The 27,987-nt window shown below is 41.3% G+C and overlaps 1 protein-coding gene across 1 annotated transcript in view; it reads right to left on the reverse strand.

Moving 5' to 3' along the window:
* The window catches only part of CFAP47 (cilia and flagella associated protein 47), a 926,770-nt gene that overhangs the window by 454,713 nt on the left and 444,070 nt on the right, over positions 1–27,987 (reverse strand). The window contains exons 44-45 of the mRNA XM_073550693.1: positions 26,733–26,841; positions 1,116–1,333 (exon numbers count right to left, since the gene is read on the reverse strand). Of these exons, the coding sequence (XP_073406794.1) occupies positions 1,116–1,333; positions 26,733–26,841 (327 nt within the window). The remainder of the gene's footprint in view (positions 1–1,115; positions 1,334–26,732; positions 26,842–27,987) is intronic.

Raw genomic sequence — 27,987 nt, forward strand, 5'->3', positions numbered from 1 at the left:
GGGTTTTTGGATTCTCTATCAGAGCAACTATTTCCTAATTCGCTTAAAACATTTTCTTAGTCTCCATTCTAATAGCCATAAGATTGAAACCACATGTCATCACAGTCACCTGGCTAGTGTAGCCAAGCATTGGTGGTCTTATGAAATCCGGATTTCACAATCATTGGTTATGGTGCTGGAGCTGGATCAAAGGGCAGCACAGGAGGCGTTTATGACTCCAATTATTAATTTATAATAGCCTATCTCTAAGAAAAAAAAATAACAGTGGGCAGACACTTTATGACTACATTTAAGTGATTTGAGATACAGAATATCCTTTGTATCTTAACATAAATAAATAAGAATGTTTCACATAGTTTAGTTCTTTGTATCTGCAATAAAACTAGAATATTTTAGTAATATTTATAACTGAAATTGAATACAAAACCATTGTATGCTTTACTCGGTTTCTTTCCTCTGTACTTTCTAGTTTCCTCCTACATTCCAGGAAACATCCTTTTGCCATGCTTATGACAGTTTTGCTAAGCTACACCAAAATAGGTGGACCGTAGCAGGATGAGGTCGTGACTAGAGTTGAGCAAATATGTTCGGAATTGGTCGCCAAATCAGAATTTGCCATATTCGTGACATATTGGTACCCTATTTGTGCTTAATTTATATTTGACAATTGATTCCAGACATATTTGGTCATTCTACTCCCATTGACTCCAATGACGTTCGGCTATGTTTGGTGAATATTGCACATACAATATTCGCCGCCAATCGTAATCGGAACTGAATTTTGAAAAATTCGCTCAACTCTAGTTGTGACGCCACAGCTCGTCTAATTCATGACACTATGGCGTACATTACACCAAAAATCTTACTCCTGTCCTCAACTAGAGTAAGATTTGCAGTAAGGTGCATGGAGGTGTACACCACTTGTCTGACGCCCCTGCTTCATTAAGAGGCACGCGCCTATTCATGAAACAGGCACCTCTCTGACTCTAGCATGCCCCCTCATGAAGACCAGCGTGGACAATGCCGGTCTCGATGAATCAGAACCTTTTACTTTCTTCCACTAGTGAATTTAAAATTAAAGCAAATCAAGAAGATGAATACTGTCATTTACATACCTCTTCAGAAGTTTCTCCTGATGAAGCTACTGCCGACCGCACACTGCTGCTCTCCAACGTGCCAGTAACTTTTCTACGTTCATACTCTGTCGACGTCATCTGCATCTGCCCTGCAAGAGCCAATGCTTTCTCTCGCCGTTCATTCACCAATGGTATTGTCAGATCTGCCTTCAGTATGCTGTTTTCTTTGCATCTGAAATAGCATATGTTCTGTGCATCTGTGTTGGATAAAGGATTGAAAAATTATTACAGCACATGCTCGGATATATCATTGCTGATTACCTGAATTTTACACAAGTCTCAGTTCAGTAAACTAATATTAGAAACTTTAATATTTTGCATTGAAGAAACTCTGTATTTTCCAGAGTATCTGCAGTAATCTACTGGCCAAGCAGCATGAAGGAGAATTCTACAGTAAACTGCTCACTGAATATAAATGCAGAGATAAAATGTCTTTAAACAGCAACACATGAATGATGAGAGCCAATAACAACAGACACTATAGATATAAATACATTTATTGACAGAAACTGAAGCAAATAAGGATTCTTCAGTGGTAAAATATGATAGCAAATTTACATCAGTTTGGAGATTACTACACCCACAATAATCCAATAATCCAGAATAACTGCATAAATGAAATTACCTAAACATACAATATTTAAAGAAGTCATACAGCGACATTTAGAGCCGTTCACTTTCACATTTGAAGCAAACTGTGCCAATGACATCACAAAACGTGCACATTGCCAGGTACGGTGCACATGGTCTGCTCATTAGAATAGGGAACGTGAGAAATCCTTTATGACCATGCATAAATCTCAGCAGGTGTGCAGGTCATACTGTCTTCAGCACCGCTCGCTTCTGATGAAAAGTTAGTGATCTCTTGATGTTACCAGGTAACCCCTATTAATCACTATATTTTGGGGCACAAAACTGTGTCTAATGCCCAGTAAAAAAAAAAAGTATGTTTTTTGGAATTTTAAATCGGTCCAAAATGTCATGATTGATTTGATAAAATTCTAAGTTAAAAATGACCAAAACTTTAACCCTAGCAGATAGGCCATGTGTCCAAATATGGCACCAAATACAGAATATCCAAAAAGGAAAAAAATGCAAGGAGCAAAATAATATAATCAATTCAGTAATAAGAAAATATCACAGTTTTATTAAATACAAATTTAATTATTAGCAATTACAGGTGCTTCTAACAAAATTAGAATATCATTAAAAAGTTACCATATATACTTGTGTATAAGCCGACCAAAGCATAAGTCGAGGCACCTAATTATGCCACGAAAAACTGAAAACTTATTGACCAGAGTATAAGCTGGGTATGGATTATCCCCCTTTTTTATTTTCTTTGTATTTTTGCATTCTATGCAAGCTGGGGTGTGGCCTCCCTCTCCTCAGCTGGAGGTCTTGTTGAAGTGCATTGTGCATGAAACGGCTGTCGTCCGTCTTTTTGCATTTCTCCCGTGCCATTGCCTGTGCTTCATTAACATGAAATAAAGTGAATCATTTCAAGAGAACGGTGAGTGCCATCCTGTTGTCTTTTTCTACTACGATAGTTCATGTTTTTTCTTCACATGGATAGAGCACCCGTTCAGCAAGGGTTACAGGTGTCACACTGATAGCGATTATAAGTGACTTTGCGGGTATTTCTTTCTCAGGGACAGTGCCGGATGTTTCTTTTTTCTTTGACTGACTATTGTTGAATACTCATGTATAAGCCGACCCAAGTATGAGGCGAGGCACCTAATTTTGCTACAAAAAACTGAAAACTTATTGACCCGAGTATAAGCTGGGTATGGATTGTCCCCTGATCGCTATTCTGGTATGCATGGGTTCTCAATTCCATTCTGGCATGCATGGCTCCTTATTTCCATCCTTGTCTGCACGGCTCCTTATTCCCATTCTTGTCTGCATGGCTCCTTATTCCCAACCTTGTCTGCATGGCTCCTTATTCCCACCCTTGTCTGCATGGCTCCTTATCCCTACCCTGGTATGTATGGTTCCTCATCCCTATACTTGTATGTGTGGCCCCCATGAGAAGAGCATAAAAAAACTACTTACCATCCTGTGAGCCTTACTGTTCCAGTGCCAGCAGCTGCTGTGACTGGGCGATCACATGTCCCCACTCATTGAGGGAATGAATATTCACCTCTCTCCATGCCTATGGAGAGAGATGAATATTCATTCCCTTTATGAGCGGGCACCTGTGATAGCCCGGCCGCTGCTGGAAGCCAGTGGCTGCAGCTGTAACTGTGCGCGCTATAAGGCCTGTTTCACACTTCAGTTTTTCTCATCAGTTAAAATCCGCTAAAATGGCAGAAAGCGGATCCGTTGTTAACTGAAGTGAACGGATGGCAGCGGTCCAGTTTTTTGACGGATCTGTTGGCATAAGAATTTTAAAGGAACCGCAGTCCGGGGACGAGAGAGAGAGAGAATTTTTTTTTTCGTCCGCCAGAAAGGATTTCAGGGTTAAATTCCCGGCTGACTTCCTTTCTCCGGCCATGCGCACTGAAAAATACGGATCCTACAGCAAAAAAAACGTTGCAGGGTCCGTCCAGGCATGCCGGCGGACGCTAACATTTTGGCGGATCCACAAAAAAACGGATCCAACGGATGGCCATCCGTCAAGATCTGCCGGTAATGCAACTCAATGGGGAAAAAAACGGATCCGCCAAAAAAATTGGCGGATCCGTTTTTTTCAAAAACTGGCGGATTTTGACTAATGGTCAAAAACGGAAGTGTGAAAGAGGCCTAAGAGAAATGAATATTCATTGCCAGTGCAGTGAATATTAATTTCTTTTAGCAGTGGGCACAGGCTTTAGCCACAGCCACCGGCTCCTGTCTCCTGTGACCCGCTGCTCCGACGTTCCCCCTCCCCGCCATCTTCTGGGACAAAGACTTGTGTATAAGACCAGGAGGGGTGTTTTCAGCACAAAAAAAGTGTTGAAAAACTTGGCTTATACACGAGTATATACGGTAATTTAATTCAGTTCTTCAATACAAAAAGTGAAACTTATATATACTGTAGAGTCATTACAGAGTGATCTGTTTCAAAGGTTTATTTCTGTTAATGTTTATTGCTTACAGCCAATGAAAACCCAAAAGTCATTATCTCAATAACTTAGAATACTTTATAACACTAGCTTGAAAAACTGATTTTAATATCCGAAATGTTGGCCTGCTGAAATGTACTGTATATTTATATATATACAGTCATATGTAAAAGTTTGGGCACCCCTATTAATAACCTTTTTTCTTTATAACAATTTTGGTTTTTGCAACAGCTATTTCAGTTTCATATTTCTAATAACTGATGGACTCAGTTATATTTCTGGATTCAAATGAGGTTTATTGTACTAACTGAAAATGTGCAATCTGCATTTAAACAAAATTTGACTGGTGCAAAAGTATGGACACCCTTATCATTTTCTTGATTTGAACACTCCTAACTACTTTTTACTGACTTCCTGAAGCACTAAATTGGTTTTGTAACCTCACTGAGCTTTGAACTTCATAGCCAGGTGTATCAAATCATGAGAAAAGGTATTTAAGGTGGCCACTTGCAAGTAGTTCTCCTATGAAGAGTGGCATCATGGGCTCCTCAAAACAACTCTCAAATGATCTGAAAACAAAGATTATTCAACATAGCTTTTCAGGGGAAGGATACAAAAAGTTGTCTCAGAGATTTAACCTGTCAGTTTCCACTGTGAGGAACATAGTAAGGAAATGGAAGAACACAGGTACAGTTCTTGTTAAGCCCAGAAGTGGCAGGTCAAGAAAAATATCAGAAAGGCAGAGAAGAAGAATGGTGAGAACAGTCAAGGACAATCCACAGACCACCTCCAAAGACCTGCAGCATCATCTTGCTGCAGATGGTGTCACTGTGCATCGGTCAACAATACAGCGCACTTTGCACAAGGAGAAGCTGTATGGGAGAGTGATGCGAAAGAAGCCGTTTCTGCAAGCACGCCACAAACAGAGTCGCCTGAGGTATGCAAAAGCACATTTGGACAAGCCAGTTACATTTTGGAAGAAGGTCCTGTGGACTGATGAAACAAAGATTGAGTTGTTTGGTCATACAAAACAACGCATGGAGGCTAAAAAACACAGCATTCCAAGAAAAACACTTGCTATCCACAGTAAAATTTGGTGGAGGTTCCATCATGCTTTGGGGCTGTGTGGCCAATGCCGGCACCGGGAATCTTGTTAAAGTTGAGGGTCGCATGGATTCAACTCAGTATCAGCAAATTCTTGACAATAATGTGCAAGAATCAGTGACGAAGTTGAAGTTACGCAGGGGATGGATAATTCAGCAAGACAATGATCCAAAACACTGCTCCAAATCTACTCAGGCATTCATGCAGAGGAACAATTACAATGTTCTGGAATGGCCATCCCAGTCCCCAGACCTGAATATCATTGAACATCTGTGGTATGATTTGAAGCGGGCTGTGCATGCTCGGCGACCATCAAACTTAACTGAACTGGAATTGTTTTGTAAACAGGAATGGTCACAAATACCTTCATGCAGGATCCAGGAACTCATTAATAGCTACAGGAAGCGACTAGAGGCTGTTATTTTTGCAAAAGGAGGATCTACGAAATATTAATGTCACTTTTATGTTGAGGTGCCCATACTTTTGCACCGGTCAAATTTTATTAAAATGCAGATTGCCCATTTTCTGTTAGTACAATAAACCTCATTTGAATCCAGAAATATAACTGAGTCCATCAGTTATTAGATATATGAAACTAAAATAGCTATTGCAAAAAACAAAATTGTTATAAAGAAAAAAGGTTAACATTAATAGGGGTGCCCAAACTTTTACATATGACTGTATATGTTATTTTTTAGTTATTTTTTTTCATATGATGAATGATGTGCCGATTCACCCAACAAATTGTAAGCTTTCGTCTATATTTCTGGGATTGCTTGTACCTATTGTTCTTAAACTCCATATTTAATAAAACATTGATTTTTTTTATAACTAGAGATGAGCGACTTTGCCTTTTTTAGGGTCGAGTTGGGTTTCATGAAACCCGACTTTCTCAAAAGTCAAGTCAAACGAAATCGGCCGACTATAGTGAAAAGTCGGGGTCTGACTGAAACACAAAACCCAATGCAAGTCAATGGGGAAGCAAAGTCGTCAGGGAGTGGAGGACAGTAAACACACCTACAGTGCGCATTTCAATGCCAACAACATCAATTCTTATTACTTAAGCTTGGCAACCTTAATTTACTTTATAATAATAGTTAGGCATTGAAAACTGGGGGTTATTTGGCTAAAGTTGTGGGGGGGTAGGGCTGGCTCCAGGTTTTCGTGTGCCCCGGGCCAAAGAGTGTCAGTCGGCCCCTTTAGCAAATAACACAATTCATGATGCTCCGATACGGCATAGAAATAGTGGTATAGTACAATGAAAAATACTTCACTTCTTGCATGACATGACTAATATCTATTTTAAATTCAGCAATAGCTAAAAAAAACAGACAGTATATTACTCCATACAGTATTATGGCCACCACATAGTGCGCCATACAGAATAATGAGCCCCATATATTTCTCCATACAGATTAATTGGTCCCATATTATGTTCCATACGGTATATGATGAGCTCCACATAATGCTACAGTATATGTTGGTCCCCATGGATGATGCTCCACGGTCTTATGGGCCCAAATAATGCTCCATATATAATGGACCCCATTTCTAATGCTCCAGTGTATAATGGGCCCCATAGATGCTGCTCCAGTGTCTGATCTGCCCCATTTAGAATTTTCCAGTATATGATGGGCCTCATGGATGATGCTCCAGTGTCTTATGTGCCCAAATAATGCTCCATATATAATGGGCCCCATTTATAATGCTCCAGTGTATAATGGGCCCCGTAAATGCTGCTGCAGTGTCTGATGTCCCCCATTTGGAATGCTCCAGTATATGATGGGCCTCATGGATGATGCTCCAGTGTATGATGGGCCCAAATAATGCTCCATATATAATCTGCCCCATTTACAATGCTCCAGTATATCATGGGCCCCATGGATGATGCTCCAGTGTCTTATGGGCCCAAATAATACTCCATATATAATGGGCCCCATTTATAATGCTCCAGTGCATAATGGGCACTGTAAATGCTGCTGCAGTGTCTGATGTCCCCCATTTGGAATGATCCAGTATATGATGGGCCTCATGGATGATGATCCAGTGTATGATGGGCCCAAATAATGCTCCATATATAATCTGCCCTATTTACAATGCTCCAGTATATCATGGGCCCCATGGATGAAGCTCCAGTGTATGTTAGGCTCCATATCTCATTCTCCAGAGTATAGTGCTCCCCAAAAATTGATCCCAACCTTTAAAAAAAATTAAATACCTCTCCTTGCTGGGCACTGCCCTGGACTCCTCAGCGTCAACATCTTCCAGCTCTCTGCACTTGGACTGTTTAGGCAGAGGGCATACAGACGTGATGTCATCGCGCTCTCTGACCTGAATGCCACTGTCATGAAACGCGGAAGACGTCACAGCAGTGGAGCAGGGAGAGGTAAGTATTGCAAGTGCTGTGGCCCTGAGCAAGCAGGGGGGCCCACTCGTGCGCGACGGGACTGGCACAGGGCCCCTCATAGTACGTCGGTGTGTCTGACGGTGAGTGGGACCTCCCACCGGCAGAGACACTTTTGCGTACTATGAGGGGCCCTGTGCCAGTGCCGTCGCCCACGAGTATGCTCCCCACCTGCTCAGGGAGCTGACACTTTCATCAGCACCTTCCTATGTGTCACTGTGTAAGGTGCTATAGTATGCGGGAAGGGGCACCTGAGTTTCATCAGAGTCAGATTCTAGCTCTGTAGAGTGCGAGGGGATTGTAGTGCTGTTGGTGAATGTAACAGCAGAATCATCTACCAGTGGATGTGCATCAGTGCACTCCATCTCTGATTCATGTTGGACTGAGGAATTCAGGATTTCACTTGATAAGCCAGGCACGGTATGTGAAAACAGCTCCATGGAGTAATCTGAAGTGTGGCCTGCCGCATCCTTCACTTTTGGTGGGGGTGAAGGACACAAGGAAAGGGGTTGTTCCTGACCAGAAGCCTGCACTGACGACTCAGTGCTTGCATTTTTTGCAACTTCAGAAGAGGAGGCGATAGAGCTGGAGGCTGTTTCGGCAATGTAAGCCAAAACCTGTTCCTGATGCTCTGGCTTTAAAAGCATTTTACCTACTCAGAGAAAAGGGAGCCTTCCAGGCCTTCAGGAGCAAGACCATGCCGCAGTCTCAACCCCTCCTGCCTTACCTGGTATTGTACTTTTGGCCCTACCAAGCAGATGCACCACCAGCACCACCACCATCAGTACCAGCTAGCCACCCACGCCCACGTCCACAGCCTCTTACATCATACTTCCTAATTTTTGTGAAAATGGACCCAAAATACCAGCAGATATATGGTACTGTATCAGAAGCGTACAGCTTTATACAGTATAGGGGGTCATTGTAAATCTCCATATAGATTTCCGTAGTCCCCCTCAGACAGTCACCCAGTAAGAATTTGACCGTAAGACAACATGTCTAACAAAGGTACTGTATCACAGGATAGGAGGTATATAGAGTATAGAGTAAAATGTTTTCTCTGTATATATTTAATGAGTAAATCACACACGCTCACTGAGTATGGATTATACCGTAAGAAACAATTTAGAACTAAGGTACTGTTTCATCAAATACCAGATGTATACAGTGTAATTGAAAATGTTAATCTCCCTATATATTTCCGTAGTCTCATACAGATAGTCAGCATGTACAGTATTTCTCCTTGATACCATCCGGTACACGGTAGTGTATGAGGAGCGTACAGCTCTATATGGTGTGTGAAATAATGAACGTTCGTTCACTGCAGGAAAACAGAATAAAAGTAGGAGTGCTGTGTAAAAGCAGTCAGCACAGCTGTGTCCATACAGCAATACTGCTATAAGGCAGGCTAATAATCAGCGCTGCTGCACACAAGAAAATCGTCCCTGTCACTGGCAGGCAGCCTAATAACTAGCGCTGCTGCACACAAGGAAATCCTCCCCTGTCACTGCACACTAACAGAACACAACAATTGCGTTCAGCGCAAGAACATAGCAACTTCTGTTTACAGGCCTAAGTGTCTCCCAAATCATAAATAGTGTCAGCAACCTCTTCCAACTGTAAAGATGGGCAGAAGAGAAATGGCGGTCGGCGGGAAGGGCTTTTATACACACTCCGTATATACAGGTGTTGGACAAAATAATGCAACCAAACACCTAACGTGTTGTAATCATTATCTTCAAACATGTTCTAAACATGCAAACCATGACATATGGTAATGTTTTGGAGTGGATTATTTGTGTCATGTGATATGTGTATGTAAATTAACTGTTTGTTTTGCATAATTCTAAGAACATTGAGGAAAACCTGCTACCAATGGCAGACCTCTCTGATTTTCAAAGAGCCCAAATTGTTGATGCGGGTATGGCAGGCGCTAGTGTAACAGAAAGTGACCGTATGCTTGGCGTGTCAAGAGGTACTGTCTCCAAAGTAATGACTGCGTTTGAAAGAGAAGGAAATACGTCCACAGCAAAGCACAGGTCCGGCTGAAAGTCGAAGTTGACTGAGAGAGTTACTGTTGGACTGTAAAGCAAATTTGGAAAGAGGATCGCAAGACCACTGCTCGGAAGATCAATGCAGAGCTCAATGAACACCTACAGAACACAGTTTCCACGAAAAAAGTTTGTTGCGAGCTGCACAAATATGGATTCCACGGAAAAGCTGGAATTGTAAAAACGCTTCTCTCAATGACAAATGTTTCCATGCGCTTAGAGTGGTGTAGAAACCTCCAGAATAGGTCTGTCGAGCTGTGAAAACGTTTTATATTCTCAGACAAATCATCCTTTACCCTATTTCTGACCTCCGGCCGAGTGTATGTTTGGAGACAGTCTAAAGAAGCATTCCATCCAGACTGCCTTCTCCCAACCGTAAAACATGGCGGATGTTCTGTGATGATCTGGGGTGCTATTTCGTTGAGATACACCAGGTCAATGATATCCTTTCATTGAAGAAGTAACAGCCATGATTATTTAGGCATTTTGGGCAACCAAGTGCATCCTATGGATCAAGCACTGTTCCCAGAGGCGAACGCCATCTTTCAGGATGATAATGCACCAATTCATACAGCTCGAATCCTTAAAGCATGGCACGAGTAACACTGTGATGAAGTTGAGCATCTCATCTGTCCCCCACAATCCCCAGACCTCCACATTATTCATCATTTATGGCAGATTTTATCGATTCAAGTTAGACGTCGATTTCCGCCACCATTGTCGCTCAAAGAACTGGAGGGTGTTTTAACTAAAGAATGGGCTACAATTCCTTTGGAAAAAATTCACACCTTGTATGAATCCATACATCGGATAATTGAGGCTGTAATTGCCGCAACCGGTGGACCTACACCATATTAACCTAAGTTTTTTTGATGTTTCCATGTCTTTCCATTATTTTTTCCAGTTACCAGATTTCATGAGTCAACCACACCCGGTCACTCAGTCAAGTATGGATTTAACCGTACTCAAACATGTTGAAAAAAGGTACTGTATCAGCAGATACAAGGTGTATCCAGTCCAGGGGTAATTGGAAATATCCATCTATATATCCGGAGTCTGAAAAATACACTCAGAGGCTCAGTAGGGATTAGACAAGAATATAAAAAGTACAAAAAGGGTAATATATTACAAGCGTACAGCTGCATACAGTGTTGGTGTCATTTTAAATCTCCCTATAGTTTAAAAGAGTCAGACACAAACTCTCACAGGCTCAGTATGGATTACACCAGAATATAAAAATTAGAAAAAGGGAAATGGATTCGAAGCGTACAACAGAATACAGTGTTGGAGTACTTTTCAATATTCGTATATATTTCAGTGTCAGTAAGCCAGTCCAGAAAGTGGAGTGATTGCAGAAATTTTTTTAAATTACTAATCACGGGAAAACCTCCCGGGAGGATTCGCAGAGGTGATGCTGACCCTCAATTAATTTGTCTGTGGAGACTGCAAAGATGGTTGTTTGTGAATAAAGGGTTACTGTATAGCAGTAGCGTGGATCCCATCACCGTTACTCATCTCCATCAAATTGTGATCACAGGGAGAGATGTACACATGGTCCTCACTGCCTATCATGTTCTGTCTATTCACTTTGGAGTGCAAAAGACAGAAGCAACAGGCCATGGGCGATTCTATTGGATTGCCATGAGAGGAGACATTGCAAAATGGTGGCAGGAATGTCACACGTCTGTGACTAGGAAAACTGTGAAAGCTGATTATAAAGCACCCCTGTATCCAACTATGAGTCATAGTCCATTACAAATGGTAGCCATTGATCATCTGAAGGTAGAGCCCAGCAGGACTGGCCATAGCTATGTTTTTACCATCATCGATCAGCTCTGCAAAGTTGTAGTGCCCGTCCCTGTGAAGGATTTAACTGGCCAGACTACACAGCGATGGAGTAGGGAGAGGTAAGTCTTGCAAGTGCTTTGGCCCTGAGCAAGCAGGGGGCCCACTTGTGGGCAGCAGTACTGGCACAGGGACCCTCATAGTATGCTGGTGTGTCTGACGGCGAGTGGGCCCACCCACCTGTTCAGGGCAACGGCACTTGCCCAGGTGCGCCAGGTGGTGACCACAGCCATGGGGGGGGCAGCCCAGTTAGGGAGGTTGAAAAAATGCCATATGTTGATGTCTAGGCTGTACATTCAGCAGCTGCAATTGGAGGAAGTGGAGAAGTATGAGGAAGAGGACAAAAGTGAGCCATATTTATTGCCACCTATGTGTAATCAGGGGAAGGTGGGACAAATTCCTTAGAAACCCATGCATAGTTCATTTTAATGAAGGTTAGAACATCAACATTTTGGGTCGACAGACGGGTCCTTTTTTCTGTCAGGATTGATCCAGCAGCACTGAAGACTCTTTCAGATAACACACTAGCAGCAGGGCAAGCGAGCTCCTGTAAGGCATATTGTGCCAATTCAGGCAAGGTGTCAAGTTTACAGGCCCAATAGTCAAAGGGGAATGACCTGTGAGGGAGAACATCGATATGGGAGGAGAAGTAGTTTGTAACCATAGTTGCCAACTGCTGTCTCCTGTCACTTGCGATTCAGTATTAGCAGTTGTGTGAGCGGTACTTGAAAAATCAGTCCACAACATGGTCATGAAACCCCTGTCTCCAATGCCACTTCGGCTGTGTACACCATGAACACCTCTTCCAATTTGGACTCTACGGCTCGTGGGTGAACCATCACCGCTGCTGTGTGCTGGGAATGCCTCCAACAAACTGTTTACCAGAGTTGCTTGTTTGTTCACCAATATTATCTCTAGGTTCTCCTGTGGCATGATGTTTTGTAATTTGCCTTTACAGCTTGGATCCAGGATGCTGGCCAACCAGTAGTCGTCATCCTTCATCATTTTGGCAATGCAGGGGTCCCTTTTTAGGATCCTCAAGGCATAATCACACATGTGGGCCAATGTTCCAGGTGTCACTGATGCACTACCAGTGGTGGGTGGAGGAGCACTTTCATGGAAATCAACATCCCTCCAGTCACGCACAAACCCCGTACCTGACCTTGGCATGCCAACATTATCTCTTGGCCCCTGAGAAGCATCCTCCTCCCAAAAATAATCATCCCCCTCATCCTCCTCCTCCTCTTCTTCCTCCACCTCGTCCAGGTCAGTTGCCCTCACTGACAATGGCTGACTGTCATCAAGGCTTCCCTCCTCCTCTGCTGCAGACACCTGATTCTTAATGTGCGTCAATGTTTGCATGAGCAGACGCATAAGTGGGATGCTCATGCTTATGATGGCGTCGTCTGCGCTTACCAGCCGTGTGCATTCCTCAAAACACTGAAGGACTTTACAGAGGTCTTTCAGCATTGACCACTGCACACCCAACAATTCCATGTCTTCCCTCAAACTGCCTGCTTGTGTATCCTCTCACAAATGCATTACAGCCTGCCTCTGTTTGCACAGCCTCTCAACCATGTGCAGGGTGGAGTTCCACCTTGTTGCAACATCTATGATTAGGCGGTGCTTTGGGAGTTGGAGCGATCGCTGCAGCTTCTGCATACGACTGGAGTGTACGGGCGAGCGATGGATGTGCGAGCACAGTCTTCACACCTTATTGAGCAGTGTTGTTAACTCTGGATAATTATGTAGGAAGCACTGCACCACCAGATTCAAGGTGTGAGCCAGGCAAGGTATGTGTCTCAGTTTTGCAAGGGCTATGGTTGCCACAAAATTCCGGCCATTATCACTGATTACCTTGCCTGGCTCAAGATGTAGACTGCCCAGCCATGACTCAGTTTGACGATGCAAGTAGTCGGCCAGTACCTCCGCGGTGTGTCTTTTGTCGCCCAAAGATATCATCTTTAAAACAGCCTGCTGCCGCTTACCACTAGCTATTTGATAGTGGGACACTTCGTGTGCAACACTGGCAGCTGCGGATGAAGTGCTCGTGCGACAGCGCTCTGGACGAGATTTCGCTTCTGGAGGATGGTGGTATGCCTACAGCAAACTGTTTCCTATACTGTGGGCTAGGCAGCACTGTTCCACCGCCGCTGTCCCCTGTGGAGCCAGCATCCACCACATTAACCCAGTGTGCAGTGATGGACACGTAACGGCCCTGGCCATGCCTACTGGCCCATGCATGTTGTGAGGTGCACCTTTCCACTCACTGATTGAGTGCATGGACAATGCGGTCTTTCACACGCAGGTGGAGGGCAGGGATGGCTTTTCAAGAAAAGAAGTGCAACTGGGTAGGTCATAGCATGGGACAGTGTAGGCCATGAGGTCTCGGAATGCTTCGCTTTCAACCAAACGGAAGGGCATCATCTCTAATGACATCAGTTTGGCACTGTTGCCGTTCAAAGCCAGTGTACGTGGATGAGATGATGAGTACTTTCTTGTCCTACTCAGGTAGGGTGAGCTGGACTTGACAGCTGCATAGGGGGAACTAGCGGTGGACATTAAGGACTGAGAGGGGGTTGGTGATGGTGATGGTGGTGTTGGTGATGGCTTTGATTCAGTCTTTTTTTCCAAAAACATTGTGATTCCCTGACTGCATTGGCCTTGCGACAACACCTCAAGCGTTGCTGGCTACCTTCAGTTGGTGCAGTTGCACATGTGCTACCTAAAGTTTTGTAGCCCATCCACTCTTGCAAGTGCATGGTGGTTAAAAGTCTAAGCATGCAACTGGTGTTTAAATTTCGGAGATTTTTACCTCGGTTAAAGGTCCTTCCGCACTTCTTACAGATAATCTTTGCCTCATCAATAAGATTTTGGTCAAAAAAGTGCCACACCGCACTCTTCCTACTATGGTATAAATTTTCAGGGATTGCACAGTGTGCAAATTTGACCATCTGGCCAAGCTGTCCTGCAACTCTTTTTGATTTTTTAACAAGTTTTGGTACAGCTACGTGCCTGCCAGATAACCGTTGCTGCGATGTTGATGCCTGCTGCGGATCCTTCTCCTCTTCTGAGCTATTGCCAGCGGCACCCTCTTCCCCCAATGGATGCCAATCCAGGTCAACAACTGGGTCATCCATCACCTTCCTCTGTGCGTGTAAGGTGGTATAGTATGCGGGAAGGGGCACCTGAGTTTCATCAGGGTCTGATTCTGGCTCACTAGACTGCAAGGCAAATGTATTGCTCTGGGTCAATGTACCAACAGAATTATCTAGCAGTGGCTGTGCATCAGTGCACTCCATGTCAGATTCATCTTGGGCAGGGGAATTCAGGATTTGACTTGATAACCCAGGCATGGTATGTGAAAACAGCTCCATGGAGTAATCTGAAGTGTGGCCTGCCACATCCTTCACTTTTGGTGTGGGTGAAGGACACAAGAAAAGGTGTTGTTCCTGACCAGAAGCCTGCACTGACGACTCAGTTCTTGCAGTTTTTGAAACTTCAGAAGAGGAGGCAATAGAGCTGGAGGCTGTTTCGGCAATGTAAGCCAAAACCTGTTCCTGATGCTCCGCCTTTAAAGGTGTTTTACCTACTCCCAGAAAAGGGAACCTTAAAGGCCTTCTTGTGCCAGACGATGATGCAGGCTCAACACCTCCTGCCTTAGCTGCTATTGTGCTTTTGACATAACCAGCAGATGCCCCACCACCACCATCAGTACCAGCTGCGCCCCCCCCGCCCATGTACACGGCCTCTTCCACCAGACTTCCTCATGTTTGGGAAAATGTACCAAAAATACCAGCAGAGATATGGTACTGTATGAGAAGCGGACAGCTCTATACGGTGTATGTATGGAAAATTTTAATTATCCGTCTATTTTTTAACGGAGTCACACACAGACGCTGTCTCTGTATCGATTTGACCGTAATCAAACAGCAGATATTGGATACTGTTTGGCAAGCGGATAGCTCTATACGGTGTCTTTATGGAAAATTTTAATTATCAGTCTCTTTTCTAACGGAGTTACACACAGATGCTGTCTCTGTATCGATTTGACCATAATCAAACAGCAGATATAGGATACTGTTTGACGAGCGGACAGCTCTATACGGTGTCTGTATGGAAAATATTAATTATCCGTCTATTTTTTAATGGAGTCACACACAGACGCTGTGTCTGTATCGATTTGACCGTGATCAAACAGCAGATATAGGATACTGCTTGACAAGCAGACAGCTCTATACGGTGTATGGAAAAATTTAAATTTCCGTGTATATACTTACGGAGTCTCACACACACACGCTGTCTCTGTATAGATTTGACCGCAATACAAACAGCAGATCTCCAATACAGCTCTATACGGTGTATGTATGGAAAAATGAAAATCTCCATCTATCTTTGTATGGAGTCACACACAGATAGCATGTATTTGTCTGTGATGCCAGCCGGTACACGGTAGTGTGTGAGGAGCGTACACCTCTATACGGTGTGTGAAAAAATGAACGCTCGCCAACTGTGCAGAAAAAAGGAATAAAAGTATTTTTGCTTTGAAAAAAGCAGTCTGCAAAGCAGTGTGCACACAGCAATGCAGCTATCAGGTAGCCTTATAAGGCAGCCTAATAACCACCAGAGCTGCTGCACACAAAATATCCTCCCCTGTCACTGCACACTAACTGTTGTGTTGTACAGTGAAAATCGCTATCAGCAGAAGCACAGTTGTATTTTTTTCCTGCCTAACCACTCACCCTATTGAGAATGAGCAGCAGCAACCTCTCCCTATGCTAAGATCGGCAGAAGTATGATGGCGGTCGGCGTTCAGGGCTTTTATAGCCACTGTGATGCCACACAAAGCCAGCCAATCACTGCAATGCCCATATATAAGATGGTGGTGGCCGCTGCCTATGTAATCGTGTTGCCCACAGTGTGCGTCATTAATCATTGGCTAAGAAAAGGCGCTGGAAGTATGATGGGAAACGCGACTTTGGCACGCGGGTCGGCGACCTCATGGCCGACCTCACACTATGGTCGGGTTTCGATCGGCAATCCCCGACTTTTGGTGAAGTTGGGTTCTTTTGAATTTGACCAACCCATTTCACTCAACTGTACTTATAACTGATTTGATTATATTATTTTGTACCTGGCATTTGTTTCTTTTTTGAAAATGATACGGTATAATATTCTGTCTATCTGCAGTCACCACTAGGGGGAACATACTAAAAGCAGGCTTATTTTTTATACCAATGGGAGTTGTACAATATACATCTGAGCTCTTCCTAGTAATGATAGCCAACACCAAAATTCTATTATATACCTTTGTGTACAGATAAAATTCAGCATACAAAAAAAGTGCTAAGGCCCGTCTATAGAGTCATAGAATCGTAGAGCTGGAAGGGACCTCCTGGGCCATCTGCTCCAACCCCCTGCTCAAAGCAGGATTCGCTAAATCATCTCCGACAGATGTCTGTCCAGCCTCTGTTTGAAAACTTCTATTGTAGGAGAACTCACCACCTCTCGTGGCAGCCTGTTCCACTCATTGATCACTCTGTCAAAAAGTTTTTTCTAATATCTAATCTGTGTCTCCTCGAATTCAGTTTCATCCCATTGCTTCTAGTCTTTCCTTGTGCAAATGAGAATAAAGATGATCCTTCTACAATGTGACAGCCCTTGAGATATTTGTAGACAGCTATTAAGTCTCCTCTCAGTCTTCTCTTCTGCAAGCTAAACATTCCCAAATCATGCAACCTTTCCTCATAAGACAGGGTTTGCAGACCGGTCACCAATCTGGTTGCTCTTTTCACATCACCACTGCATCCTATCACTGAGCTTGTGTTGTCTAGAAAAGCCAAGCCACTGAGCTCATTGATTGGTGGCAGTGTCGATAGGATACAGTGGTGATGTGAGCTATCGACACTGCCACCAATCAATGAGCTCAGTGGCTTGGCTTTTCTAGACAGCACAAGCTTAGTGCTAGGATGCAGTGGGGATGTGAGCTATTGACACTGCAACCAATCAATGAGCTCAGTGGTTTGGCCTTTGTTGACAGCACAAGCTCAGTGATAGGATGCAGCGGTGATGTCAACTTTTCTGAAGTCAATATGTCTGATAAAAAAATATACAATATATTTTTTTGCAAATCTTTTATTAGCTTAGTTAGGATTTAGGAATGTCTAAATATGGTCAAGTAAAAAAATGCTATGAGGGATTAACAATGCGTTTTTATCTCTGGCATAATAAGAGGATTATATATATAACTGCAAAACACTTACCATTAATTTGCTAATTAATGTAATTAGCTGTTTTGTGAATCAAAATCAGAATAACCTTGTTTTAATAACCATAATTAATAATAATAAAGCACACAGAAATAGACACTTATTTTAAAGGGAAGACATAATTTTGAAAATGCAGTGTAATCTGCAGCCACCATGATTAACCCCTTAAACGTCCTTTTATATTACCCTATTTTTTTACAGAAGTGACTTTATGACTTTAAAGGGGTTGACCACTTTTGAGGACATTTTTTTCTTAACTAAATGCATGCTATGGACACTAAAAATCAAAATGTTTGCAATTGGGTTTCATTAAACATTTTGCACTGTTTGCCTCCTATAGCCACTATATTACTCTGACTACTGATGGTTGCAGAATGAAATAATGTGGCACATAATCTTTATTTTATCAGATATGTTGGGGACATGATTTTGGGGCACTTAATTATTCTGGTATGACAGGTTCTTGTTAGACTCGCCTCCTCAGAGACTGCACGGCTCTACTGTCCGTACATTGGCTGCTGGTGGAGGAGCAGGTTACCAGATCTGTCTATACATTGGATGCTGGTGGAGGAGCAGGTTACCAGATCTGTCTATACATTGGATGCTGGTGGAGGAGCAGGTTACCAGACCTGTCCATACAATGGCTACTGGTGGAGCAGCAGGTTACCATCAAGTGCGGAGATGTGAGCCCACATCAAAGACAGGGACACAGTCGATGACATAAATATATGACATTGGTCCTGAAGTGGTTAAAGGTCAATTTATACTTGCACTAAATTGCCCAACCCTATTTATTAGCAATGCAACACTGACAGATATGATACATTTTAAGATGAGAGTGCTGCAATGTATTTTATGGGAATCATGAAAAAGTACAGTTAAAATCCTCTAGTGGAGTATCAAAAAACTTAATTTAAAAAATGTCTTACAACATGTAAGAAGAAGGTGCGGGATACAGTTATCCTGTAGTAACCATTTAAAGATAGGGATGTTGTAGTTTATTTAAAATATTAATACTTTTCTCTCAATATATATGTCTACGTTCCTAAATTTCCCATGTAGACGATTTGTGGTTATGAGCTTTTATCAATTTCCATGTATTGACTGCAGTATTGGCAAATTAATTCTTGCTCTAAGTATTATTGTAATACAATCAAAAATAATATATTTTATTTATAAAACTTTATGAATTGAAAACTTAATAAACATAAGTATTTTAAAATGAAATATCCGGATAAACCTCTATGTTCTACTGAACAGTTTTATCATAGTACTAATATTCACAGATTTCAGGTTTCAATAAAATACAATTACATTAGCTGCAATAGGCTAACTCAGGCACTATCTGTTGCATTGAAGCATCTAATGAGTGTGTGCAAAGGTCACTGTAAATGGAAGAGGAGCAGAGTCAGCTGTGACATCGTCTATTGTGAAAAGTGGATCCTTTGCTGTGTTATGAGTTTTGTATAGCGATGGGACTTGTCATTGTAATCCTGCCTTTAATTATAATGAGCATTCTGAAAAATCTCAACAAAATGACAGGAAGTATTAGTTTAAAAATAGCCCCAGTAGACAATGAAAAAATTGCAAAATTACTATTTTTTTAATACGAATTTAGAAAAAAATACATGTAACATAAAAACTTGATTTAAACAATAGGTAATTTTCTAATGACACACTTCCTTCCACCCCTTCCCTACATTGGACGTAATGGTATATCCAATGTTCGCTCCCTATCTTTGATACAGGCTCAGGAGCTGAGCCTGCATCATTGCCTGTGCATGATGTCTATTTTCCACAGCCATCAAAGGGGATATCTGGGATTTAAAAAAAAAAAAGGCATGTATTTGCTAACAGAGGCACCTTCCTGCCTGTTGTACCCAGCATCGGTAATTGCCCGCTCCTGACAGAAATTCAGCCGTTCCCTGTCAACAGAGTAGCAGTTTTTCTTCTCATTGAAAGGTTGGGACTACTGGTGTCATGCTGATTGACTGCTGGCTTCCTCCAATTAGGCAGTGAAGAGCCAGCTGTCAATCAGAATGACACTAGAAGTCTTGCCCGGTCAATAGGAAAAGAAACAGAGGCTCTGTTGACATGATGTCAGAAGTCTGTGACTGCTCTGTGCCAGTGGAGAACGGCACCGGGCACAACAGTGCTTAGGCACCTTTTTTTTAAAGTCCCGGACACACCCTTTAAGTGTCTTTAAAGGGCCTGTCACCCTAAGCGATATCGCTAGCAATATCGCTATAACGTCACTGTTTTTTGTGATGTTATAGCGATATTGCTAGCAATATCGCTATGTCTGATACTTACCTCCGACCGTTCCCTGCTCGTTATCGCTGATTGCACGAGAACATCTTGGACCGTTTCTCGTCATCAGCTTCCTGCTGGGCTTCCTGCTGTGGAGACGAGCGACGCGTGGATGTGGGCGGGAGGACGTCAGGATCGCCTCGTCTGACAGGTAAGTAATGACCCCCGACCCCTGCGATGTCGCTGGTGAGATCTGCCTGTGTGGCAGCTCACTAGCGACCACTTAGCGATACACCAGCGATCATGACCGCGTCATATCGCTGGTCGGGATCGCTGGTGCATCGCTAAGTGTGACAGTACCTTAAGAGCAATAAGTGGGACTCAGCTGTTCTTGCTGCGGTTAATCCCTTAAATCCCAGTGTCAATCTCTGACATTTAAAGCATATAACCCAAGGAGCTGTTCTACCCTCCCATTGAGCACCCTGTCATGTGATTGCAAGGTGTCAATGTGTTGCCATGACAGCTGGGGGCTTGCTGAAGGCCCCTATGCCTGATATTACAGTACTTCTGTGAACACCAACTTTAGTTATTGCAGTATATAGTATAAGCGATCAGATGATCGCTCACTCAAGTGTCCTAAGGGTTCTAAAAAAATAAAGTAAACAAAAGTCTATAATAATATATAAAAAAAATTATAGTTCCCTATGGAAAATAACAAAATAAAAAAATAAACATGTGGCATCACTGTGTCTTTAAATGTCTGATCTATCAAAATATAAAATGAATGACTCAATTGATAGATGCCGAAAAGAGAAGAAAAAAAATCAGTTGCTACAAAGCTGCAAAAATGGAATAAGAAGTGACCAAAATGTTGAATTTCACCCAAAATGGTAACAATAAAAATGTCATCTCACACAGCTCTAAAAATGGTAAAGTGAATGGTGTCCTTCAAAATTACTACTTTTCTCGCAAAAGACAAGCACTCATGCTACTATATAGAAGAAAAGAAAAAAAAAGATGGCTCTCCAAGAAAGGGGAGGAAAAAACGAAAACACTTAAACATGAAATAGTCCCTGTGGTTGGAAATGAAATACACCATAGTTAATAAATAGCATGGTTGATTAATGTGTCACATTTTTAGACTGTCTAATCTAAGCCTACACTGTCTAGAATTGGAAAGTATTGATAAATGTGCTCTAACATGTTTTAACAATCACAGTCTCAGTTTTAGTGTCATGATTAGAGATGAGTAGATAATTTGAAATTCGAATTTGCGAAGTTTGTCAAATTTTCCCCCCAAAAAATCGATTTGCAGTAAATTTTTTGGCAGCGATTAGTAGGTGGAGTAATTGCCCTGAAAATATTTGTTTATCATTCTGAGTTCTGCTAGGAGTGTAACAAATCCCATTTATTGTAATCTCTGTAAGGCTAGGATTACACAATCTAAACTGAACTATGGGTGAGGTGGGAGAAAAAAAGGAGAAATATAGAGTGCGAGAAAGAGAGTGTGAGTGGAGGGAGAGAGAGGAGGAAGAGATTCTACAGCAGAAACTGACTCATTATCGTAAATCTTCCTAAAACGGCTGCAACATTCCCTGCCTAGTCTTTTATACAAGCACTGATAATCCCTCGTGATTGGCTGTGTTAGACTATGTGATGTCATAGCTGCAAGACATTGTGGGGAAGCCCCTGCTGCCATGTCTAACATCATTAGCCAGCCCTCTGTGTCTTCAGCAGTGAAATGGCATCGGGCATTGGTTTTTATTTTGTTTGTTTTTTTTGCAATCCTCACAAACTGACTCTCAAAGTATTTGAAATTGAGCGGAAATTGATTCTCGACAGATCGATCCACTCATCTCTACAACTGATATCACAAAAAAATGTGTTTTTTTATGTTTTCATATAATATTATCAGATCATGATAATGTGTGTATTTTATAGCTTTTCTGTATCGCAATAAGATATCCGCGCCCGCTCGCTCATCACTAATCATAACATTACATACTGTACATGTTTTTAGGCTGAATATGATAGACTTTACATGTTACAATAGACTGTTTTTTTAAGTTGCTTTGAGTTGTGATTGGGTTTTTTTTTGGCACAGTACAGTTTGTGTATAATTGACCTGGTATAAAAGTGTCACTTATGTGCATTTGTAGGATTTGTTCCATGATTTCATTATATATTTACACATAAACAGAATTATGTAAATATATATGATAGAAATTATTTTAAAATTGCTATTATAGGCTGTGTTCTGTTGCCTTGATAATTATGTCCCTTTACTTGTAAGCTTGTATGTTTGATTTTATATGTGATTATATGTTGCATTCTATGATCATTTCATTTTTTTTTTTTTTATTCAAAGCCTGCAATCAAAATATATATGTGAATTTATAGGCTTATATTTTTTTAATGAGTGATGGTTGTGCTATATTGTGATGATGTCATAGCAGTCTAGTAAACACTATATTATAATGTGTGCTAATTTATTGCTGTCACGTGTGAGCGTGTGTATTACTAGAATACACTCAAACCAATTCCATTCTGGCTAAAAAGATCATGCTACAGAAGATGTGATCATCCTATACCAACAAAAAATCCCTAATAGATTATTTGAAAATAGATTTCCTAAGCTTAACAATTTTATATCAGTTGTAGTATGCAAATTACTGGGAAATGAGAATCTACAGTGGGGAAAAAAAGTATTTGATACTTGTATTAGATTTTGCAAATTTTCCCACAAAGTAAGAATGGAGAGGTCTATAGTTTTTATAGTAGGTACACTTAACTGTGAGCGATAGAATCAAAACAAATATAGAAAATCACACTGTATGATTTTTAAAAAATTAAATTCCATTTAATTGCATGAAATAAGTATTTGATCAACTACCAACCAGCAAGAATTCATAGTGTTTCTTTAAAAAGCCCTCCTACTCTACACTCATTACCTGTATTAACTGCACTTGTTTGAACTTGTCACCTTTATAAAAGACATCTGTCCACACACTCAATCACCATCCAACTTCTCCAACGTGGCCAAGATCAAAGAGCTATCTAGGGACACCAGGGACAAAATTGTCATCCTTCATAAGGCTGGGATGGGCTACAGCGCAAGAGGCAAACAGTTTGGTGAAAAGGCAACGACTGTTGACACAATTACTAGAAAATGGAAGAAACACAAGATGACTGTATTCGTTGGTCTGGGTCTTGATGCAAGATCTTATCTTGTGTGGTAAGGAGGATGATTCTGAGAAAGATCAGGAATAAGCCCAAAACTACATGGGAAGACCTGGTCTATTTCCTGAAGCGAGCTAGGACCACAATCTTAAACATTACCATTAGTAACACGTTACGCCATCATGGATTAAAATCCTGCAGGGCAAGCATGGTCCCTCTGCTCACGCCAGCACATGTCTAGGCCCATTTGAAGTGCGCAAGTGACCATCTGGACGATCCAGAGAAGGCAAGGGAGAAGGTCATGTGGTCAGATGAGACTAAAGTAGAACTTTATTAACTCCACTCACTGTGTTTGGAGAAAGAAAAAGGATGAGTACATCCCCAAGAACACTATTCCAACCATGAAGCATGGTGGGAGAAACATCATACGTTGGGGGTGCTTTTCTGCTAATGGGATAGGACGAATGCACCATATTGAAAAGAGGATACTTGGGGGTCATGCATTGCGAGAATTTTGCTAACAACTTCGTTCCCTCAGTAAGAGCATTGAGGAGGGGTCGTGGCTGGGTCTTTCAGCATGACAATAACCTAAAACACACAGCCAGTGCAACTAAGGAATGGCTCCTTAAGAGGCATTTTAAGGTCCTGGAGTGGCCTAGCCAGTCTTAGAAATACAAAAGTAGAGATGAACAGGTAGCATTCCGTGTCCAGATCTTCATTGAAAAAAACTTACAACATGGATGTGGGTGGTGCAGATCACTGTGTGGACGACAGCCAGTCTCGAGGTCTGACCTCAAACGAAAATTTTTGGAGGGAGCTGAAACTCAATGTTGTCCAGCAAAAGCCCCAAAACCTGACAGATATGGAGAAGATCTGTATGCAAGAGTGGGCCAAAATCCCTGCTGCAGTGCGTGCAAACTTGGTCAGGAACTACAGGAAACGTCTGACCTCTGTAATTGAAAACAAATATTAAGTTCTGTTTTTCTATTGTTTTTCAAATTCTTATTTCATGCAATAAAATGAAAATTATGTAAAAATCCTTAAATGTGATTAAATGTGATTTTCTACATTTTTAAAAAAGATTCTCTCACAGTTGAAGTGTACCTACGATAAAAATTATAGAACTTTTCATTCTTTGTAGGTGGGAAAACTTGCAAAATCGGCAGTGTATCAAATATTTATTTTCCCCACTTATACTGTATGTAAGAGAGCTCACTATTTGAGATATGTGAGTCGAATTTCCTGAAATTTGCAATTTTAATATTGATTCACAAAAGAAGACTTGCCTTCCAATATTTCCCATATTAGTGAAGCATCAGAAAGAGGGTTAATGCTGCTTTGTGCAGCCGAACAGTATTCACCATAATGCCCTGCAGCTATGACATCAACTTCCAGTTTATAAAGCAGATTTTCATACCTTGCACAATGGTTTTCCACACACCACTGGGTTACTGGAGATTTTGGAGACTGGATCTCTTGGCCTGGAACAGCTCATAAAGTCCCATGGCTTACATTACCACCTATACGCTGATGACACTCAGAGCTACTTCTCTAGCCTAGATATCCCCTCTTTGCAGCCCAGAATCCCAGAGTGTCTATCAGCCATATACTCTTTCTCCTCTCACTTCCTAAAACTCAATGTAGACAAACTTGAACTCATCATCTGTCATACATCTCACCTAACCCACCTAGCCTACCAATCTATCTATCTATCTATCTATCTATCTATAGCAATTAAGGACACCAAAATTTCCACAGTACTGGAATTTCACTGCCTCAGAGTAAACCTGAATTCTGCCCTGTCCCTCAAACCGCACATCTAAGTTCTTGGCATCTCCTGCCGCCTCCAACTCAAAAATATTTTCAGAATCTGTCCTTTCCTCAACCCCATATCTACTAAGATGTTCATGCCCTCATTATCTCTCACCTCAACTATTGCAATATCCTTCTCTGTGGCCTCCTTGCTAACACTCTTTCACCTTCTCAGTCCATTATTATCTCTGCTACCCAACTAATCCACATCTCTCCATGCTACTCCTCTCTGGAAATCCCTTTAGTGGCACACAAATCACTAATGTATTCAGTTTATACTACTTTGCTGACTTATAAAGCCGTCCATAATCTGTCTCCTCCATAAATCTCCGAATTAATCTCCCAATATCTTCCAACACACAACCTCTGGTCCTCCCAAGACCTCCTTCTCTTCTCCACATTCATACGTTCCTCACCCTATTGCCTCCACTACTTCTCCCAAGTGTAACCCATTCTCTGAAATTCTGTGCCTCAACACATCCAATTCGGCCACACTGGAACCTTCAGATGGAACTTGAAAACTCACCTCTTCAAGAAAGCTTACAGCCTGCAATGAACCTGCTGCCACCTCACCACCACCAGAGCTGCAACAACCCCCTACCCTATTGTCTCCTTCCCCAATATCCTGTAGACTGTAGGCCCGCAAAAGCAGGGCCTTCTACTTTCTGTACCAGTCTGTGATTGCTAGTTTGTTCACCGTATTTTATATTTGTATCCTGTATGTAACCCCTTGTTATGTCCAGCACTATAGAATCAGTGGTCATCTAAAAATAAATAATTATAATTAATTGGAGATCAGCTGTTCCCAGTGAAGCACAGTCGGGCACAGGACTGGTGGAATATCGGAAATATTTGGATTCCATCTCTAGATTCACCTGGCAGGGCAAGTGAATTTGACAGCTAATATTGAAACAAAATGCAGTATTCTTGTGGTCTCTCTCTCTGTCCCTCACACTTTCCAGTTTTGAAATCCAAGCAAATTTATCTTCCACAAATTGAATTTTAGGGGAAAATTTGGCAAAGCTGGCAAGTTTGAATTTCAAGCAATCTGTCAGTCTCTACTAACTGAATAAAACTAGGAGGAAAAAGACAACGCAATAGGGTTTAATCCAAGGGAGATAAAGGTGTTTAAATATGTTTATACTAACCTAACCTGATTTAGTTGTTTATACACAACATTTTCAATCACTTATACATCCATCTGCTGCAGGTCCAACGGGTCATCAGACCGGGAAAACACAGATAAAGAGGATTTGTGGAAAAACTTGTGCTGCTGGTATCCCATATAAAAAAAAATCCAAATCCAGACAGAAAGTACATACAGTTTTCCTTTATTTAGTCAATGTGTTTCCAAGTATTACAGACTTCTTCATTAGGACAGAAAATGCTTTTCTTGTCCTGATGAAGAAGTCTGTATTACTTTAAATCGCTTTGACTAAATAAAGAAAAACCACATATACTTTCTATCTGGATTAGGATCTATTACATACCAGCAGGGCAGATTTCCCACAAATCCTCATTACCTGAGCATCTCTACTAACTGTTTGTTCTTACCAAAGAAAATCGAAATTTACTGCATCAATCAACACTTGTTATTTCATTTTGAATTTGAAATTAAAAAGCAAATTAAGTACCTGGATTTCCATTTTTAATGTTGAAAACATGTGGATTAATCACAGAGGTGATGGCAGAAGGCAGAGGTGGAGTACCTATTCCTTCAATCATGTATACAAAGTCCCCAATCTGGAACAAATGTGCAGGGAAAATTAAGTATGCAAAGTACAATTCTTCACAACAACTAGAGATATTTTTTACAACTAATAAAACAGCATTGCAATGTCACCGGGTTATTTCTCACTGAGATATGTTGAAATCTGAAGAATGACAGGTTAAATGGGCATATAATGGTAACCATGGCACATGAATTCTACTAATTTCATGTGTTTTTCTGTATTTTCCCATAATATGAATTTATTCCAAATATATTCTTAATTACATTTATGACGCATGCTACATATTTTATGAAAACAATGACAGCAATGGGCAAAGATGACAAAATATAGGCAACATAACTTAGAAAATGTTAAGTAAATACTTTGTTTAATAGAGTCTTTTTGGAAAATGTCAATTGTGGAAGCCAATGTAATGTAGCGGAAAACTGGTATTAGCTAAGTAAAGGGGGCTATACAGAAGATTAAATGGAATGTATTACTATTGTATCGATTAGCTGTAATCTCTGTCGCTATAGCTAACCACAGAAATTGTGTTATCGGTATTGTAACTCTCAAACACCCTAATTAAACACTGGAAGCTGCCTCATATCTCTGTAATCAAGTTGCCGGCCGATGATGTTTCCTTCCCTTGCTCACACCCTGCCCATATAATGTGACAGCCCTTTTCTAAATGATTAATGGTAACTTTCACGCTGCTGTTTGGAATTGCTGCCTCACGAAGGAGACCTCTAGATTAACTTTATTGAGATTCTATCAGGCCACCTCTATGACTACATTTAATTTGCATAGTATAAAATAGTCTTATGCAATGATTAGCGATTTTTCTTTCTCCATATATCGTTATTTGCAAAATAATAGTAGTGTGTTTAATACAACTGAGAAAAAAAATAATCTTCATAATAGCATATATTTTCATATACACAAATAACTGGGATAACTGCACACTTAAGTCCAAATGAATATATGAACAAAATATCAATTTGTAAACTGAAAAAGAAGAAATACAATATATAGCAGTGTCTGTATTTTCATTTGCAAACTAGAATAATTACATTATAGCCTGAAATTTGTTTACAGATTTCACTTTCCTGTTAATCGCTGAACTAATATTTAGTTACATTTTCTTCATTTCTGAGAACTGCTTTACATCGGTGTG

The sequence above is a fragment of the Dendrobates tinctorius genome, unplaced genomic scaffold (assembly GCF_039654945.1).
Source record: "Dendrobates tinctorius isolate UK_male_01 unplaced genomic scaffold, ASM3965494v1 ptg000166l, whole genome shotgun sequence".
NCBI lineage: Eukaryota > Metazoa > Chordata > Amphibia > Anura > Dendrobatidae > Dendrobates > Dendrobates tinctorius.